Source organism: Heteronotia binoei, chromosome 4, assembly GCF_032191835.1.
Source record: "Heteronotia binoei isolate CCM8104 ecotype False Entrance Well chromosome 4, APGP_CSIRO_Hbin_v1, whole genome shotgun sequence".
NCBI lineage: Eukaryota > Metazoa > Chordata > Lepidosauria > Squamata > Gekkonidae > Heteronotia > Heteronotia binoei.
This window is the reverse complement of record NC_083226.1, coordinates 23,272,335-23,291,414: the sequence shown is the minus strand read 5'-3', so window position 1 is coordinate 23,291,414 and position 19,080 is coordinate 23,272,335. Positions and strand designations below refer to the sequence as shown.

Sequence of the window (19,080 nt, the reverse complement as noted above, 5' to 3'; positions counted from 1 at the left end):
ACTAACCATGGCTGATCTTGCTTAGCTTCCAAGATCTGGCTAGCCTGGGTCATCAGGGTCAAGACATCTGATCCATATTGGTGGTGGGGGGGGGGGAGGACATGTTGAATTGCTCTTAAACTTTGAAATGGGCTTTGGAAGTTCCAGTGATGTAATAACTAGGGCTCCATTTGTAGCAGGAGCTCCTCTGCATATTAGGTCACACATCCCTGATGTAGCCAATCCTCCAAGAGCTTACAGTAGGATCTGTACTAAGAGCCCTCTAAGCTCTTGGAGGATTGGCTACATCAGGGGGGGCATGGCCTAATATGCAAAGGAGCTCCTGCTACAAAAAGAGCCCTGGTAATAATTTTCAGCATAGCCCTTCCTTTCACCCCAAGATTGGTCCTATAGTGACTGCCCCTCAAAGCTGGGATTCTCCTGTCATAGAATCATAGAATTAGAAGGGACCCCCAGGGTCATCTAGTCCAATCATCTAGTCCTTGAAGATCCATCAAAGCCAGAGCCTCTGTGTCTTTCAGATGTTTCATGTTCAAACTGGATTTGAGGATCTAGGTTTATGATAGAGGTCTTAGCAGATTCTTAGCACTCCAAGCTTGGGGAGAGCTAGAAGTCCCTCTAGTGGATGGGCTGGGCTGGGCTGGGCTAGGGGGCAAGACTGGGATCCACTAAAATAACGAGCAAATAAGACAATCTCAAATAATATCCCCCCCCCCCCAAAAAAAAATACTTAGCTGGATAAAAGGACAGCAGGGATTTCACACTGGCATTCAAGAGTTGGGCAGAGGAAGGCATTTCCACCGGCTCAGCTTTTCTCTTGCTTTCACTGGAAACTGACTTTGCTTAGCTCCCCTCTTCTGCACCCGGTAGAAGGCAAAGCTGATCTGTAGGTTCCCTTTATGCTATCTGGATTCTCTATTTGGACACAAGAGATGAGAGGCTCCTAAATCTGAAAGCTCTTTGAAAATATGGCTGCTGATGCTCATCTTAAATTTCCCATAGGGTTGGTTGCCTGCATTAGTTTGGGAAATTTCTGGAGATTTGGGGGTACACATGGAGGGCAGGTCTTATGAAGGGAATGGACCTCAGTGGGATATAGTATCATAATTATACCCTCCAAAGTAACCATTTTTTTCTCAGGAGAGCAGGTCTCTGTTTTCTGGAGATCAGATGCAGTTCTGGAAGAGCTACAGGCTCTACCTGGAAGTTGGCAATCCTACCCTACATAGATTTTATAACACGAAAACTACAGGAAATGCTTACAGCACTAACAACAAACATCCCAATTCCTTTAACATATGGTTTGTTTTTTGAAAACTTCAAAGCAGGCAATTTTACCTGAAAGGAAAGAATATAACAAGACTTAGCTAAAAGGTTTTCTGTTCCTTGCCCATTTAGTTACATAAATACGTTTGTCAATTCTCAGGTGAGGCCTGCAAATTACTTACTTTTGAAAGGGCTTTGTGGAGGTGCCAGATGTTTTGAAACTACAAATACCCCTGATTTGAATCAAATAAGTGGGTGGGGGAGCAATAGGTAAGTACAAGATCAAGGGGTACGCATAAAGTGACACATAAGGTACACATAAAAATGTTGTGATGCTGAGAAAGGGGGAAGGACAGGTTGGCTCCAAGAATGGAGTCGCATTTCTGTGTTTGTGAGGTGTCAATTTTCACAATCGAGATCATGATCCAGACCTGCAGTAAATGTGCTTTAGTTCACTGAAGAACAAAAGCAAGCAATTGCCCTCCAACTGTACTGGGTTGGATCCCAAAGATAGTCTACTCTAGTGGAAGATGTGAGGCGATTTTCATGGATTCCCCTTGTCACATATTGCCCTTCTGTGGGGCTAAAGCAGTCAGGATTAAGGGGTCAGCTAATGCCAATGTCCAGTTACATGAATATGCAGACTTGGCCAGCTAGAAGGGGAGATGCCTTGATAATTGTGTGCTCTAACAGAAATAACTGGGCTCCAGACAATGCGTGTTTTGAAGTTTTATTAGAGAAAAATGGCAGCCTGTAATTGATACACATGGTTAAGCAGTTCATGCACGTTCTCCCATCATGAACATCTCCCATCTCTGAATTTACACTCCCCCGTTATTTTAGGGGGAGAGTGACACTGCTCCTTCACCGTGGCAAAATCACCTTGCTTTCCAGGTTGGTCATTGTTCCCTGGCGAAATTCAAAACCCCTTCAAGTCCAGACTTCTCTGCTCTTCACAAGGCCAAAAGAGCACAGCCACAATCTTCTCTCTACAACAAGGCCAAAAAAAATGCTGTCTGTAGACCCTCTGGCTGCCATCTTTCTGTCACACCTTCCCCTATTGTAGATCCCAATCAGGGCTGCCTGACCATTCCTGGCAACTAGCAAGAAGTATGGGATGGGAATACAGGGATGGCTGAGACGTCGTATGTGCTATCATGTCACTTCTAGGGAAAACCCGTGACAGAGTAGCTCCAGGAATCTCTGGAAGCTCTATGGTAAGGTAATTCCTAGAGTTACTCTCTATCTAGAGTTAAAAAAAATGGGAATGGTGATGGGCAACAGGCCTGTGGGGCGTTCCCCAATTCTCAACTGAGGTACTAGCAAGCCTAATCTTAGTTCATCCTTTCTTCTGTTCCTGAGGCAGCAGGGAAGAAGAACGTTCCATTCTGTTGGTATAATGTTTCTGTAAACCTACTGAAACCAATGAGCTTTAGGCATGTCTAACCAAAGGTAACAAGTTGTGTGTGAATAAAATGAGAAAAGAAACCTCTAGAAAATCTGCTGGTGTAAACACAGTCCTCTGTTTACTTTCAGAAGAGGACATTTTAAAGAGGAGGGAATGTAGAGAGAGGCACTTCACTAGAATACCCTTTTTATAAGTCGGATCATTCCAGCAATCCACTTGGGAAAGATCTGGCTATTCATGTCAGGATGATGGGAGTGGAGCCTGAGGAAAATGGGGTTTGAGGATGGGAGGGGATCAATAGGGTCTAACGCCATACAGTCCACCTGCCAAAGCAACCATTTTCTCCAGGTGATCTTTGTTACTTAGAGATCAGCTGTAGTAGCAGGAAATCTCCAGCTACCACCAGGAGGTTGGCAACCCCAGTCCCCACCCCTTCCATCAGTGGGCACTTCCCCCAGGCTTCACTCAAAATCTCCAGGTATTTCTGAAACCAGAGTTGGCAACCCTGAGAGGAAAAATGACAGAAATTTCTTTGGGAACTGTGAGGCAAAGCACCACTGGCCTCCTTTAAAGGGTTAATGTGAATAATAACGGACCTGGTCTATTCTGCAGGTGTTACTCATTGGTCCTTGGGCCTTTGTAATTTTTATCATCTTCAAGGCCAAAGTTAGTTAGCTTCTCATGAGAACCTGCGGTCTTGTGTGATGGGAAGAGGAAAGCCAGAAGTGGGGAGGTCATTTTCTAGAGGTTTCTCCTGAAGACGTGTCCTGATTGGATGTTATCATTGCCTGATGTGGTGGGCCCAAAATGTATAATTAAGCTAGGGCCTCGAGGATGAGAAGTAACTCAGAATTTGATGGACTAAAGGCCTATGATATACAATTGCTAGTAACATAGAGAACACCTGAGCTTCAACTTTGGAACTTGTGGTTTGAGCTGTCTAATGGAGTTTCTCAAAATTATTAGACAGGTGAGCTAGCTTTCTTGTTTTCTTGCTGTGAAATCAAAGAGCAATGTGTTGTCTGCAGAGTGATTCTTTAACTGATCAGAATTTAATAAACTATTTTTTTAAAAAAAATTAATAACAGCCTGGTTACTTTTGTGCACCTGCTCTGGGGACCCATGGGGTTCAGTCTTGGACACCCCATGGGGGAGAAAGGCAGGATATTAAGGAAGTAAACACATAAATAAATTTTAAGGTCACAGTGGTGAAATAGTTACCGCCATATATTCCTTGCTTAATAGGATAAGATCTGCAGGGAACACTCTGCTGCAAATAGAAACACTTTTATCAATTTACACCTTGCTTCCTAACCTAACGGTTGCGTATGCATTGCATTTTTTGGATTCAGTTTTCAAAAGGCAATGAGACTCAGGCAGTAGAAAGAAGGCATCTTAAAGGGAAGGAGATCTGTATTTAAATTCACAGTTATGCCAAGTCAGACATCAAAGTGCAGCCTATTAAATGTTTCCTTTCAAACAGGAGGGAAGGGAAGAAATCCCCGTGTTGCTTGTGTTCAAACAGAAACATAATTAAGCTGGCTTGAAAAAGCTACGGCAGCCACAAACAAAAAACGCGGAAGCTGCTTCTGGTGGCAGAAGATGAAGTGAACATTTCAAAAAGCATGACACGTTAATATTTGAATGTATCAGCGGTCACTCAATGTGCTACTCTGCGCCTAGGAATGCGACTGGTACAAGACAACCTTAGAGAAAAGTTTCAATCCTGGACCCACGTTAAATTAGGACCAATGGTCCTCTGTCTTCTGTACTTGGCCAGGGATTTTTTTTTGGGGGGGGGGGGCAGAGCTTCAAAAAGGGAGAGTGTACACACTTCACATTTGCGCGCAACGCAATGGGAATTAAGTGCAAGCTTGTCTTAAGATGCTCTGTGAAGTCAAACTTCAGGAAATCAAGACCCGGACAGAAAACAGAATTGTTTTCAACATGTCGACTTCCTCTTCTCTTCTGCCATCCTGCAAATTCAAAGGGGTGACACGACAACATTGCTTTGCAACGTATGCCTCCCCCCTCACACACCCTTGTCAGGGAAAAACTCGGCCCTGTTGTAATATCATATCCCTCATTTTTGTTTCCTTGATGTTTCGAGGAAGAGACGAAGGGGGGGCTGATTTCAGCGGAAGATGCATCGTCTCTATAAATGTCGACGTTCAGCCCTAATTAAGAAGAGCAGACTCTAGAAATGATAAAACAGGCTGACAAATCAAGCTGTGCACGGATGAGGCTCTTGATCTCAAACAAACAACTGACATCACCTTGCTCCAAGAATTGGAAGGCTGCCGTGGAACTACAAAATTCTTATCTTTATGCCATGTACAGATATAGGGCAAGAAAGATGAGATTCATGTGAGTTAGGGTCAGAGCCGGCCCTGCCACGAGGCAAACTAGGCAATTGCCTAGAACACTGGCCTTCTGGGGGTGCCAACATGGGCTCCCTCCATGTGACTTGGTGACATTATCAGTGCAGGGGGTGGGGTGCCAGAAGTTAGCCCTGCCCAGGGGTGGAATTCTAGCAGGAGCTCCTTTGCCTATTAGGCCACACACCCCTGATGTAGCCAATCCTCCAAGAGCTTACAAAAAAGAGTGTTGTAAGCTCTTGGAGGATTGGCTACATCAGGGGTGTGTGGCCTAATAGGCAAAGGAGCTGCTGCTAGAATTTCACCTGTGGCCTTGCCTAGGGTGCCAGGCAGTCTAGGACTGGCCCTAGTGAGAGTTTGGGTTTAATTCTTGGACGAGACTCCTTACTGTCCAGCTTATGTGGGCAGTGGAAGGAAGCCAAATGCCCTTCACTGAAGGGTTTAAGAGGCTGGGGAGGAGACACAAGAGTGACAGAGTTGTTTCTGCCTCCCCTTGCCCAATGACGTTAACACCCGACCCGTGATGTCACATCACTGTGCCTAGAGGAGCTGCTGACAACCAATCACATGAATCGAGAAGAACAAATGCACAGTGCAGTGACCTGAGGTTTGTCTACACCAAAAGTCCCCAGGTAGAGAAGAAAAACACTCAGAGCAGTGGGGTGGGGGTGAGAGCATTGTTCCGCTAACATCTGAAGATCTGGCGGTTGAGGAACGCTGAAATGTCCCCCATGTGTGCAACTGGACCGTGTGATTCCTGGACAATCCCTTTCTGCTTACGTCCGTACGCAAGTGCTATCAAATCACAACTGACTTGTGGTGAGCCCAGCAAGGGGCATGCAAAGGACGTGAGAAGCAGAGGTTTTTTGGCCATCGCCTTCCTCTGCAGAGTTTCTGCCTTGGTCATCTCCCATCCGAGGACCGACTCTCCTTCGATTCCAAGATCTGATGAAATCAGGCTATACCCGTGCTGCTTTCCCTCCTCCCCCCCCCCCCTTTCTGCTTAGAGTAATACAAAATTATGAATGTTATTAGCTCTTAAAATTCAACAGTGGCTTGGGTTCCCCATGGCCTCCTCAGAAAGCAGCTTGGGTTTTGAAGGAGGTGTCATTGTCCGCTACCACCAGCAAAAGTAGGCCGCTGCCGAAACCGAGATCTGTACACAGTTCTGGAAGGCTCCGGAAAAAGAGTCTTTGTCCTCTAGGAAAACCATGACAGAGGTCATCTCCTCCAAAGTTCTGCTGGAGATGGGCTGCTGTTTCAAGATCAGCAAGCTTGCTTCCGCTTCTACAATAGAAGGCTTTTCTGTGTGCGGCTCACAGCAAGGGTGAGTTCCAAACAGTCGCTATTGCCTGTCAGAACAGCCGTGACGTGAACTGTTGGATGTACTACTCCAGCCTCTGCACTGAAGCCGAAAAGAACTCCTTGGGCTCTGGGGCCGATCGCTCAGACATGGTAGACTTCTTCCTCTTCCATACCATAATTGGTGTACCCTTGCCCTCGGAGCAGCGTGCTGCGGCGCAAGATGTCCCAGCCACACCCGGAGCCCCTCCGTGATGAATTCGGTGTATCAGAAGGAGTACCAAAGGATCCCTGCTTCTTTGAGAAAAACAGTCCGCCGTTATCTGGAGGCAAAGCCTTCTTGTTTTTCAAATATTTCTCAAAGGCATCCCTTCGGTGGGGTTCATACGCTTTTACCTTCAGCTGCCGAAGTTCACAGCGGCGTTCGACCCTGTGAGTAAAACGTGCACAAAAGCGATCAAGGACGCTGTTACAACCTGGCCTTTCCCTTCCCCCCTCTCGAGGCAGAAAGGAGTTTAATCCTTTCTTGAATTGAGATGGCCGCTTGTCGCCTTACGACATCTCAAAAAAAAAAATTAAGCCTAACCTTTTAAGACACAATTTGGTACAATGATGGCCTGTAAATTAACATGTGTATGAAGCTGCCTTATCCCTGAAGAAGAGTTGGATTTATACCCCACCCTTCACTTGGAGTCTCAGAGCAGTTTATATTCAACTTCCCTTCTTCTCCCCACAAAAGATGCCCTGTGAGGTAGGTGGGGCTGAGAGAGTTCTGATAGAACTTTGACTGGCCCAAGTATCTAGCTGGCTTTTATGTGGAGGAGTGAGGAATCAAACCTGGTTCTCCAGATAAGAGTTTGCTGTTCTTAACCACTACACCAAACTGCATCCTAGCAATATTAACTATGATGGATCACACTAAGCTTCTCTCTTCATTGGATCCCCCACTTCTTAACCATGATGGGTCAATAACTTAGTCCATCATAGTGAGTATTGTCTGCTCCCCAGGGTCTCAGGCTGAGGTCTTTCACACCACCTACTCCCTTCAACTGAAGATGTTGGGGATTGAACCTGGGGCCTTCTGCACGTCAATCAAGTGCTCTACCACTCAGCCGCAGCCTCTCCCCATTCCTAGCTGGGCTCAGAGCCAGAAATATTTTGGAGGGGAGGGGATATGGACCGGGGGGGGGGGGAGATTCAGCTATCAAAATAATACATGATCAGCCAGGGGCGATTTCCCCCTTTCTATCATATGGTCGTTTCAATGTGCAGTGCATTAAGACCAAGCCGTGGACTTAATTGATGTCAGTTTTAATTGAAGCTCAGCAGGAGAGAATTAATTAACTATAATAACTTGACTGCTAAGAACGAAGCTGTATAAGTGAGAAGAAAACGATGGGTTTCTTTGTTCTGAAAGGTAAAGATCGTTTCCTAAGGAGCGTATGACAAGAATCCCCCATGGACACAGCAGGCAAGAAACATTCCCAGCAGAAATGCAGAATCCTGCACACGACCGGCACTCCAGAAATGAACACCCACAATCCAAACAAGACGAGGTGAATTTGTGAATGTCTTATCAGGGGCTCCCAGCCATAACGACTCAGCCTCCTGCTGGAAAATCAAAAGATGGGATGTAATCAGAGGCGGAATTCTAGCAGGAGCTCCTTTGCATATTAGGCCACACCCCCTTGATGTAGCCAATCCTTCAAGAGCTTACAAAAAAGAGCCTTGTAATCTCTTGGAGGATTGCCTACCTCGGGGGGGGGGGTGGCCTAATATGCAAAGGCGCTCCTGCTAGAATTCCGCCCCTGAATGTAATATTTGTAATGGAACCTCTGGTCTGTGTCGTCTGCCTGAATTGTTAGGAAGATTCTGTAGGTTAGAGACAGGCCTCAAACTGTGCTGGGCAAATCAGCAGGGTTCAAGCCTGCATGTTCAGAGCTTTTCTAAGCTTTGAACATGCATATTCAGTTTCTATCCTGCTCCATTTCCTGCAAGCAGGACTCAGGGCAGAGTACAACATGTAATATACATAAAATAATAAAATAAGTAGCAATAAAATACATATATTGCCGTCCAATCAGATGGCGCCCGGTGTTCCCTCTAAACTGAGCTAGTGTGAGCTAGATCACAGTTTTTTAGCCTCTGGCTCACACATTTTTGGCTTAGCTCAGGAAAAAAAATGACCCCAGAGCAAACTGATTTACACAATCGCTCGCAACTTTAATGCCAGGAGCTCACAAAGTAGAATTTTTGCTCACAAGACTCCACAGCTTAGAGGGAGTATTGATAGCATCATGCGTCTATCCCCCAGTTGGCTGGGTGGCTGGCATACAATCCATATTTCATCCACAAGTGTGTGTGGGGGGGTCTTAAATGGGAAAGTGCAAAACATAAAGGTGGTGGTGGGGAATAACCCAGAAGGCCACTTATTTCTGCGACCGCTGCTGTCCTCAACCTTACGCCCAGGAGAACATCTCAGCCTTATAAGTCCTTGGAAACTGAGCCATGTCCTGCAGGGCCCAGATCTCACTAGGGAGAGAATTCCACTACCATGGGGCCAGGGCTGAAAAGGCCTTGGTCAAGGACAGCCAGACCATTTTGGGACCAGGGACTACCAGCAAGTTGGTGCCAGCTGAGCATTATGCTCTCTGAGGGGCATATGGAAAGAGGCAGTCCCTTAGATACAATGGTCCCAGATTGTTTAGTTGTGCCTCCTTCTCTGTTCTGGTTGGTACTTTGGGGGTGGAGTAACCTTTGCAAAACAAAGCCATTACTCTTTGGTGCAGCTTTTGCTGCCACAGGAAGTTGAGTTGGTGCACCAGGCCCCACCCCAGTATCCTTACAGGGTTACCAGCTGTGGCTTGGCAACCCAAGGATGTGACATCCAGAGTGTCGGACTGGATGGGCCAGTGGCCTGATCCAACACGGCTTCTCTTGTGTTCTTATGACTCTGCTTAGCTTCCAGGACCTGAGGAGACCAGGCTAACCTGAGCCATGCAAGTCAGTTCAGCCTCCAAGCCTACTTGCTAACAAATATGAAATCCAGATGATGGGAACCATTTCTTGTAAAGGTTTGTTGGTTTTTCACATGATTTGTGCGTATGTGTTTACTGGAGCACACAAGCAAGATTTTGGGATTCTTGGTTGTACAATGCCACCCGATGTATACAGACACCTCACAACTTCAGTACAATTCAGATGTCCAATTAGGCTCCTCATACAAAGCTTTGCTTTTGAGAAACACTGATGGAGCACAGATTTTGTCCTGGAGACAAAACACACATCTCTTTTCAGTGTGGTACCCCCTAACACATTTCCCAGGCCTACAAGCTGGCAAAACCCCCTGCAAACGACTGTGTGGTTTGACCCACGATCTGTTGATAAGAGGTTTTTAACTGAAAAGAGCCAAGTGTGGCAGAAGCGAAGATCAACACCTCACATGTGCCCCTGATAGACATTACACTTTACAGAATGAGTGTAATGATGTACACAGAGCACTCTGAACACTGTGAATACTAAGTATTATTTATTAATATATGGGCCTGCTGCATTCACACCTTTCAGCTTTAACTGGGCACGCACATCATTGTAGGCATGAATAAGCTCAAGGAGTCAGAGGGGGGCTGCTCTAGTCTGTGCTATTGGCATAAACAGACAAAAGTGCCTTCAAGTCACAGCCAATTTACAGCAACCTGTAGTGTTTTTAAGGCAGAAGATGAGAAGAGGTGGTTTGCCATTGCCCGCCTCTGCATAACAAACCTGACCTTCCTTGGTGGGGGAGGAGGTGTCTCTCATGCGGGGGTAGAATTCTAGCAGAAGCTCCTTTGCATATTAGGCCACACACCCCTGATGTAGCCAATCCACCAAGAGCTTACAAAAAAGAGCCTTGTAAGCTCTTGGAAGACTGGTTATATCAGGGTGTGTGGCCTAATATGCAAAGGAGCTCCTGCTAGAATTCCACCCCTGGAGTTTCCCATTCCTCCAAAGTGACTCTTAAAAGGGGAACATATTAAAGTAGCTCAAACTGGTGTTCAGCAGCTAATGTCTCATTCAGGGCTACAGACTCCTAGCTGTTGTCTAGCCCACTATTTTCATGTGATCCTTTCTCTTCAGATGTATTCACCTCCATTGCTCGTGGAATTTTCCGAACTAGTGATGAGAATTATTGGGTGCCGGCTATTTTGGAAAGCTGGAACAAAAATATGTTGAAGCCTTTTCGGAGATGGAGCTTAATGATAAAAAAAAAAACCCTTATATTTTCCACCTGCCGTGCAGAAAAGTAGTAACATTCAATTGTTCTGGAAAGAGCTGCAGGGATCGTTGCGGCCTGAAGCTTGGCAGAGTCCCAGGATAGCCCTGTTGGCAAAGCTGTTATTTTTAATTACACACAAAGGGGATGACTGTATCCAGCGTGCATAACGAGTAGATTAAGGGACTCCGTGCCAAGATGGGACACCCGGGAAGAAGTCAACGGTACATGGGTGTGAATTTCTCTCAATATAATAATTAGCTTTCACCCAAAGATCCAATTACCTTCAGAGGAATGTTTTTTTAGATCACGCTGGAACTGAACTGCCTGAGACCAGAAAGAAAACCACACTGCTACCCTAAATTTTGATACAATCTACTGTTGTATCAGTTGACCCAGTGTGATGGGCTGAAACTAAGGCTATACCTAAAGCTACACTGAATTTCAGTGCAAAAAAAGGGGGGGATGGGGGGGGTGGTTTAAGTATTTCCTAAAAATGCCTGCACTCTGCTACTTGCCTTTTTGTACCAGTTCATTGTCCCTAAATGTTAAGATTCCCACATATTCTTTCGGGGGGAGAAGAAGAAGAAAAAGAAGAAGAAGAAGAAGAATTGCAGATTTATACCCCGCCCTTCTCTCTGAATCAGAGACTCAGAGTGGCTTACAATCTCCCTTGTCTTCTCCCCCCACAACAGACACCCTGTGAGGTGGGTGGGGCTGAGAGGGCTCTCACAGCAGCTGCCCTTTCAAGGACAACTCCTGCGAAAGCTATGGCTAACCCAAGCCCATTCCAGCAGGTGCAAGTGGAGGAGTGGGGAATCAAACCCAGTTCTCCCAGATAAGAGTCTGTACACTTAACCACTACACCAAACCAGCTCTCACTTCAGAGATCTTCTGAATCCAGTGGGTTTTGCCCACTGGCACTCAAGTGGTTGGTGGGAGAAAGCAAAAAAACAAAATCACTGCTGGTGTGGTGTCATTTCCAGGGAAACCAGAAGTGACATCAGCCCTCTCTAGGCATCAACAAAACCTCTATGGTTTTACAAAGAGCTTCCAATGCTTCTTAGAGAGCTGTGATGTACTTCCCTATTCCCCCTAAAAATGATGTCATGCCACTGCTGATACGCTGCCAGGCTGGACCTGGCAAATTTACTGTCTGCAACTGTTTGGCCCTATTTCTTAAAATACAATTGATTTCTTCCTTCTAGAAACAATGAGGTCATGATACTACTGAAACAAAGGTACTACTGATTAGGGGTGTGCATTCAGTTCAGTCAAACCGAACACAACCTTGAAAAACAGCTGATTTGGCTGTATTCAGGCAATATATAGCCGAATCGGATTCTCTGATCTGATTCGGCTGCTGAATACTGCAGTCCTGAATAACTGCTGAAATTCGGCAGCTATTTGGCCCCATTATACCCTATGGGCAATTGAAGTCAATGGCAAATAGGGTAAATTGAATGGTGGCTGGGGGGAGGTGGTTTGAGGCAGAAGCTCCAAATTTGCAGGGCAAAGAGGGTGACCCTATTCCCCATGCTTATGGCAGGGGGAAAAGGTGTCAATTTCTCCATGATGGGAAAATTAACACTGGGGAGGAGGGGGTTTGAGGGAGAGGCACCAAATTTGCAGCACAGCTGCAGAAGCCTGTTCCCCAAGGAACCCCAAAGTTCCAAAAAAGATCGGACCAAAGTTGTTGCCCCCACTTCCCCATTGTCTCCTATGATGGGAAAAACTTGCGAACCCAGGAAGCAGTCAGATTCTCCTAGAGAATCTCTGCAGTGGAAATTCAACCGTGGTAAGGATATTTGTTTGCAAGGAGCATAACAGTACTTCATGCCCAGCAGAATAAATGCCACTGTGGCATTGCCAGTGCCACACACAAGAGCTGAGTTCAAATCTAAGAATCTCTCTGAATTACAAATCTGGGGAAGGGGGATGCTTTCTGCAAGGACCACTGCACAGAAACAGTGCACTGAATTCACTGGTGCTAAGTGGTGGAGCCCTGTACCTACCTAATAGTGCCCAGCACAGTGGCACAACCCTACCACCTACTGCCCAGCAGCTGAACCTGGTGCTCTTGTGGCCTGGGTATACCAAAAGATGAATGGACACAAATCTGAAATCGAGATTCACAAAACTGAGCAGCCTGTTTTTTTCTGCAACATCATTTCAGAAACAGACTGGAACGGGAGAGGAGGGCAGGGTTAATAGAAGAGAGGAGATTCCAGTCTGTTTCTGGCCCATAGGGAACAATGGTGGAATGGCGGCCCCCTCTTTGGGTGCTCCTAGAATTAGACCCCCTGGTCCAATCTTTTTTAAACCTGGGGTTTCTGTGGGGGACAGGCTCTTGCAGCTGCCCTGCAAATTTGGAGCCTCTCCCCCCAGCCGCAATTCGACTTATACCCTACTTTGCCATTGACTGCATATTCTCAAATAGCCAAGTATCTCCTGAATCAAACTCAGCTACTGAATCGGCTGTTAGGAGATATTCAGCCCCCTAATTTTTTAAGGTCCGAATCAGAATATTTCCCCAAAAATTTTTGCACACCCCTACTACTGATTTCCTCCAGCTCTAATAATGCCTGTTCCTTTCATATAACCCTCTTCTGACATAGAAGAGCTGCAGCCACTGCTAATTTGATCTGCTGGACCTACCTGAGATACCACCGGTCACCCAGCCCATAGTCTTTCCCGCAGATCCCTGACCGGGGCCAAAGACATCGTGGGAGTTTCCGTTCTAGCATGACTGTTGTGGCAACGACCTAGAACACATAATTTGGAAAAGACGGATAAAGGACAGTGAAACAGAGATAAAATAACGGTGGTAGGAGGCGACATTTCAGCCTTAAGGGTTCCATATGGTGGAAGGAGAAATCCTAAACAAGCAAACCAACAACAAAAAAAATAAGATAAGCAATAGCAAAAAGAAAAAGGGGGAACAGTGGATGATCTTTACAGTTTAGGATTAAAAGAGATTACGTATTTGACAAGTATTCCGTGGATATACGATGAATGTCCAACGTGAGCACCAGCGGAGGAGAAACAAATTAGTTTTTGCTCAAACGTAAGCTTACTTGAGTTGAGTGATGAGGGTTGAATGAAGACATGAGGGAGTTTGAACTGAGTCTGACAAATGTGGAGTGAATGTGGTGGGGCTGTCAGCTACTGGCTTTGGTTTCCGTAACAGCTCCCTCTACCTTGCTGGAAGGAAATCAGTGAGCACCAGGGCGGTGTGTTCAGTAAATACCGAGCCAAATAAATACCTGAAAAATACCTTATCAGGATTTTTTATTGGGCTTGTGGGTTTTTAAAAGAGTTGCTTTGACTGAAGCCAAAAGGGTTGACTGAAGCCAAGCTGTGGCAGCCGTTCTAGGGCTGGCTCTGCCTCCTGTGGCAGCCATTTTGTGGCTGTGCCCGCCATGTTTGGTGTAGAGCCAGTTTGGTGTAGTGGTTAAGTGTGCGGACTCTTATCTGGGAGAACCGGGTTTGATTCCCCACTCCTCCACTTGCACCTGCTAGCATGGCCTTGGGTCAGCCATAGCTCTGGCAGAGGTTGTCCTTGAAAGGGCAGCTGCTGTGAGAGCCCTCTCCAGCCCCACCCACCTCACAGGGTGTCTGTTGTGGGGGAGGAAGGTAAAGGAGATTGTGAGCCGCTCTGAGACTCTTCGGAGTGGAGGGCGGGATATAAATCCAATATCTTCTTCTTCTTCATGTTGTGTCAGAATTCTAATGGTGCCCTCAGGCTCAAAACGTTGGGGACCCCTGGATTAGTCTGATAGAAAATAAGAGAGCTCAGAGGCTCCAGCCTCTCTTATGCAGTCCAGGTAAGGAAAAAATGAAGTAGGATAAGCAACAACAAACTGAGGGAAGTTGTTTGAAGCAGGAGAAAAAATTAGCTGGCATCATTAAAGGGTTATAGTATGATATAACATATTAAAACAAGCCAGTTAAAAATTCTAAAAAAGTGGCCCATTGAGCTCTTAGAAATTACAGAAAGTAAGGAAAGCTGAATCTGTTTAAGCCAGGGTGACAGGCAGGATTTAGTTCGTACAGCTTCCTTGAACTGAACTCACCTGAGCTCTCCAGAGCTCATCCCGTTCATGGGCCACGCGCCAATGCGTGTCCCCCATCATGGCGATCAGCAGGTTGAGCATCAGGAGGGTGGCGATGACGGCGAAGGCGGAGTAGGTGATCCCGTACATGAAGGGAAGGTCCACTTCGTAGTTGGCCGGCCCATCGATGATGGTGAGGAAGAGCTCAAAAGTGCTGAAGAGTGCCATGGGGTAGTTGTAGAAGTGGCCCAGCTCATCGGGATCTTGCGTTTGGAAGATGATGTAAAAAGCTGGCAAGGGCAGAAGGAGAGACAGAAAGAGAAAGCATGAACCTTGACCCGTGGACACCACTGGTGCTGTGCAAAATGGCATTTGGCCTACAAGACGCTCCCAATTTGGGGTTGCATGGCAAGATCTCACTGCTGCATGTGGCTTTAGGGCTGCCAGCTCTGGGCTGGTAAATACCTGGAAAATTCGGGAGTGGAGCCTGAGGAGAGCAGGGCTTGGGGAAGTGTGGGATTTCAATGGGGTATAACACTGAGTTCACCCTCCAAAATGGCTGTTTTCTCTAGGTGAACTGCTCTATACTCCTTGGAAATCAGATGTAATCTCCAGCTACCACCCAGAGATTATCAACCCTATGTGGCCTCCTTATCTTATCTTTCCTTCTACCCAGAACAGCCAGCAAACAGTTAAAGTCTGCTGCTTGAAGGGCACTTAAGTGTAATTAGTAGACTGATCAAAGCCACCAAGTAATATACCGTCTTTCAGTTTGCAAAAATATATTACGAGGATTGTGTACAACACATAATAAACAATAAAATAATGATAGAGGTCGGCGGTGCTAGGGCCTTTTAAAGTGACAGAAACCCAAGGGGCCAAAAACCCCGTCCCCGGATGAATAGATATAAGGCCAAACTTGGAAATAGTCCAACTTAAATTCACAAGGTGGGTGCTCTTGAGGAACGTAGCTTCAATGCAGCTGCTTTCTTAAAAAGACATCTCTCTAGATTTCGATGATGTTGCAATTCCTTCTTCAGTTTAATGCAGGGGTGGGGAACCTTTTTTCGGCCAAGGGCCATATGGATATTTATAACATCATTCATGGGCCATAAAAAATTATCAAAAACCAGTGCTCTGCCAAGGGAGAATGATTCAGGCCAGTAAAATTAATGCAAATAATTGTTTTTCTATTTGAAGTCATATGGGGAGAGCCTAATCTGGCACGCACACACAGCCCGCCGCCCTAGGCAAATGCATAGGTAGAAAATGTCCTAGGCAAATGCATTTGTAGAAAAAGCCCAGCAGGAACTCAGTAGCATATAGACCACATCCCCTAATATTAGCATATTAGGTCACATCATCTGGGATAATCACGTGCAAACTGAACCCAGGGAGGCTGCCGCACAGTACATCTGGGCCCTGTGATCCCTGCCTGTCCCTGGGGAGGCTGCTGCACAGCGCGGCTGGGCCCCATGATCCTCGCTGGCCAGCCTGGCCCCAGAGAGGCTGTCACATGGTTCGGTTCAGCAATCCCCGAGGGCCACACCAAGTGACCTTGAGGGCCACTTGATTTAATGGCTCAATTATTTAGGAACCCCGTTCTATATTCTCTAATCACAGCATTAAGCTTCTCATTTCAGCGTGAACACTGGGCTCTTTCCAGTGTGCATTTGCATTCATTCATTCATTCATTCCTCCTTTCCTCCTCAGTTGGGACTCAAAGCAGCTTCATGCATAAATTCTCCCCTCCTCCGTTTTATCCTTCCTGAGAGGTAGGTCAGGCTGAGAGTTTGTGGTGGGCCCCCGCGTACCACAGTGAGTTTCTACAGTGCAGGTGAGAATCTGAGATCGGGTCTCCCAGGATCTCAGTCCAACACTCTAGCACCCAGCTGCAGCCCATCAGAACTGGACGCATGCAAAACACCCGGAATTGGGACTAAGACACACACAGGACTGAACAGGGATTGGAATCCTGTCAGGGCTTTGCATATTAGGCCACACCTCCAGGAGGATTGGCTACATCCAGGAGGATTCTTGGGGGCCACGGAACCCATCCAGAATCACTGGCTGTTCTCCTTGGTCTTACAAGTTTGACTCACACAACGCCGTTCGGTATCATTCAGTGGCATGACGTAAGTACAAACAGACATCAGTGGCTGCAATATAAACCAATACAGAACGGTACTAGAACGTGCCACTTACCAGAAGCGAAGCCAAGGATCACCACCGCCATTAGCCAGCAGAAGCGCATGAGGTCCCCAAAGATCATCTGTGCACAGAAAGAAACGACAGATGTCTCTTCGTTTGCCCCGAACCTGCTACCGATTAATGGCAGGGGGTGCAGATTTGCTAGGTAATGGGCCATTTGCATTCATCCATAGGAGGAGCAGTGTTTAAGCACAGGGACAGCACGAGTACGGGTGGACTTCTGGTCCCAATACAACAGCCACACCTCCGTTGCTGCAGATGACTGTTCTGAACTGACAGTCGATAGGCTTGCGACTGTTATCACTGGTTGCATGGAGGATTAAGGAGGCAAGCGGTAAGACAGTTGCACTTCCTGTCCAACACTGTTCCGATCCACATTATGCTATGCTTCCAAACAAGGAACAAGGTAATACAGACAGACTGTAGAAGAACAGGTGCAAGGTGAAAAAAAAATATCCCATTGAGTTCTTGTGGATCCCTAGTTATCCAGTTTCCAAAGTTATCCGGTTTCCACCTTGAGCAGTAACATCAACTTACTGCTCTAGGTGGAAAATGGATAACTTAGGAAACGATCCCCCAGTGAAGCAAACTGCAGAAAGTGAAGGGATCCACAAGAACTTAAATATTTCCCCACCTTGCACCTGTTCTACATTCTTTCTGCCTGCTGGTTTGGCTATTCTTGTTTTCTTCACAGGGAGTAATGCAACCACTCGAATCTTAATTTCAAATGTCAGACTTTTAATGGGATACCGTAAGATACGGAAAAATATTTTAATAGACAAAATAAGTCAGAATTAGATTAGACATGAAATCAAGCATAGCCAGAGCTGCGTTGGAGAACGGTGGCCAAAACTTTTGCTACAGCACAGGTCGTTTCTGAATTAGAGTCGTCCAGGAGAAATCGACAGAAAGACAAAATCATTCTGATTGACGGGATTTTTTTATATAGATGACAATTATTCAATAAGTGAAAAATTGTATCAGGGGAGTTTGCATCGCAGGAACAGAGTCTTTCATGAAAGTTTTCTGATTACATTTTGTCACACTTATAATAACATTTCTTTTTATTTATAACATTTTATTTATATCCCGCCCTCCCCGCCGAAGCAGGCTCAGGGCGGCTAACAACATATCAATCCATACAATAGGTTATACATAGATTTAAAATCAACAATCACTTAAAACATTCCAATTTCAAATTAACATTTCTGGTGCTATTCTGTTAAATGTAGGTATGATGGCGGAAATCACTTAAGGCGAATCCACCAGTATTTAATCAGGTAAAGGCCATCCTAAAGAGGATGGTCTTGCAGGCCCTGCGGAACTGTTCAAGGCTCTGCAGGGCCCGCACTTCTTCTGGGAGCTGGTTCCATAGGTGTGGAGCTGCAATGGAGAAGCCCGTGGGCGAGTGTTCTTTAATTTTGCCTCCTTCGGCCCGGGGATAGTCAATTGGTTCTTTCCTGTTGACCTCAGTGCTCTCTAGGGTTCGTATGGGGAGAGACGGTCCCTCAGATAGGCAGGTTCTCGACCATATAGGGCTTTAAAGGTGATAACCAGCACTTTGTACCGAACCCGGTACTCAACTGGCAGCCAGCGCAGTCTGCGCAGCCCCAGCTGTATGTGCTCCCACTTTGGGAGCCCTAATAACAGCCTAGCCGCTGTGTTCTGCACCAGCTGCAGCTTCCGGGTTTGGCACAGAGGCAGCCCCATGTAGAGGGCATTACAGTAATCCAATCTTGAGGTGACCGTTGCATGGATCACTGTTGCTCAGTCCCGATGCTCTAGGAAGGGAGCCAACTGCCTTGCCCGCTTCAGATGAAAAAACACCAACTTGGCAGTGGCTGCTATCTGGGCCTCCATTGATAATGAAGGCTCCAGTAGAACTCCCAAGCTCCTGACTCGGTGCGCTGCTTTCAGCGGCACACTGTCAAAAACCGGGAGAGGAATTTCTCCTCCCAGAGCGCCGCGACCCATGCAAAGGACCTCTGTCTTCGTCGGGTTCAGCTTCAACCCACTCAGCCTAAGCCAACCTGCCACAGCCTGCAGTGCCAGGTCCAGATTTCCTGGGACGCAGTCAGGCTGGCCATCCATTAGCAGATAGAGCTGGGTGTCATCTGCATATTGATGGCACCCGAGTCCATACTTCCGGGCAATCTGGGCAAGGGGGCGCATGTAGATGTTAAATAACATCGGGGAGAGAACTGCTCC

At 46.5% G+C, this 19,080-nt stretch overlaps 1 protein-coding gene across 1 annotated transcript in view; it reads right to left on the bottom strand.

The window, feature by feature from the left end:
* Positions 1-1,983: 1,983 nt before the first annotated feature.
* The window catches only part of LOC132570382 (transient receptor potential cation channel subfamily V member 6-like), a 263,573-nt gene continuing 246,476 nt past the window's right edge, over positions 1,984-19,080 (bottom strand). The window contains exons 11-14 of the mRNA XM_060236948.1: positions 16,867-16,933; positions 14,683-14,951; positions 13,265-13,371; positions 1,984-6,784 (exon numbers count right to left, since the gene is read on the bottom strand). Of these exons, the coding sequence (XP_060092931.1) occupies positions 6,499-6,784; positions 13,265-13,371; positions 14,683-14,951; positions 16,867-16,933 (729 nt within the window). The 3' untranslated portion in view covers positions 1,984-6,498. The remainder of the gene's footprint in view (positions 6,785-13,264; positions 13,372-14,682; positions 14,952-16,866; positions 16,934-19,080) is intronic.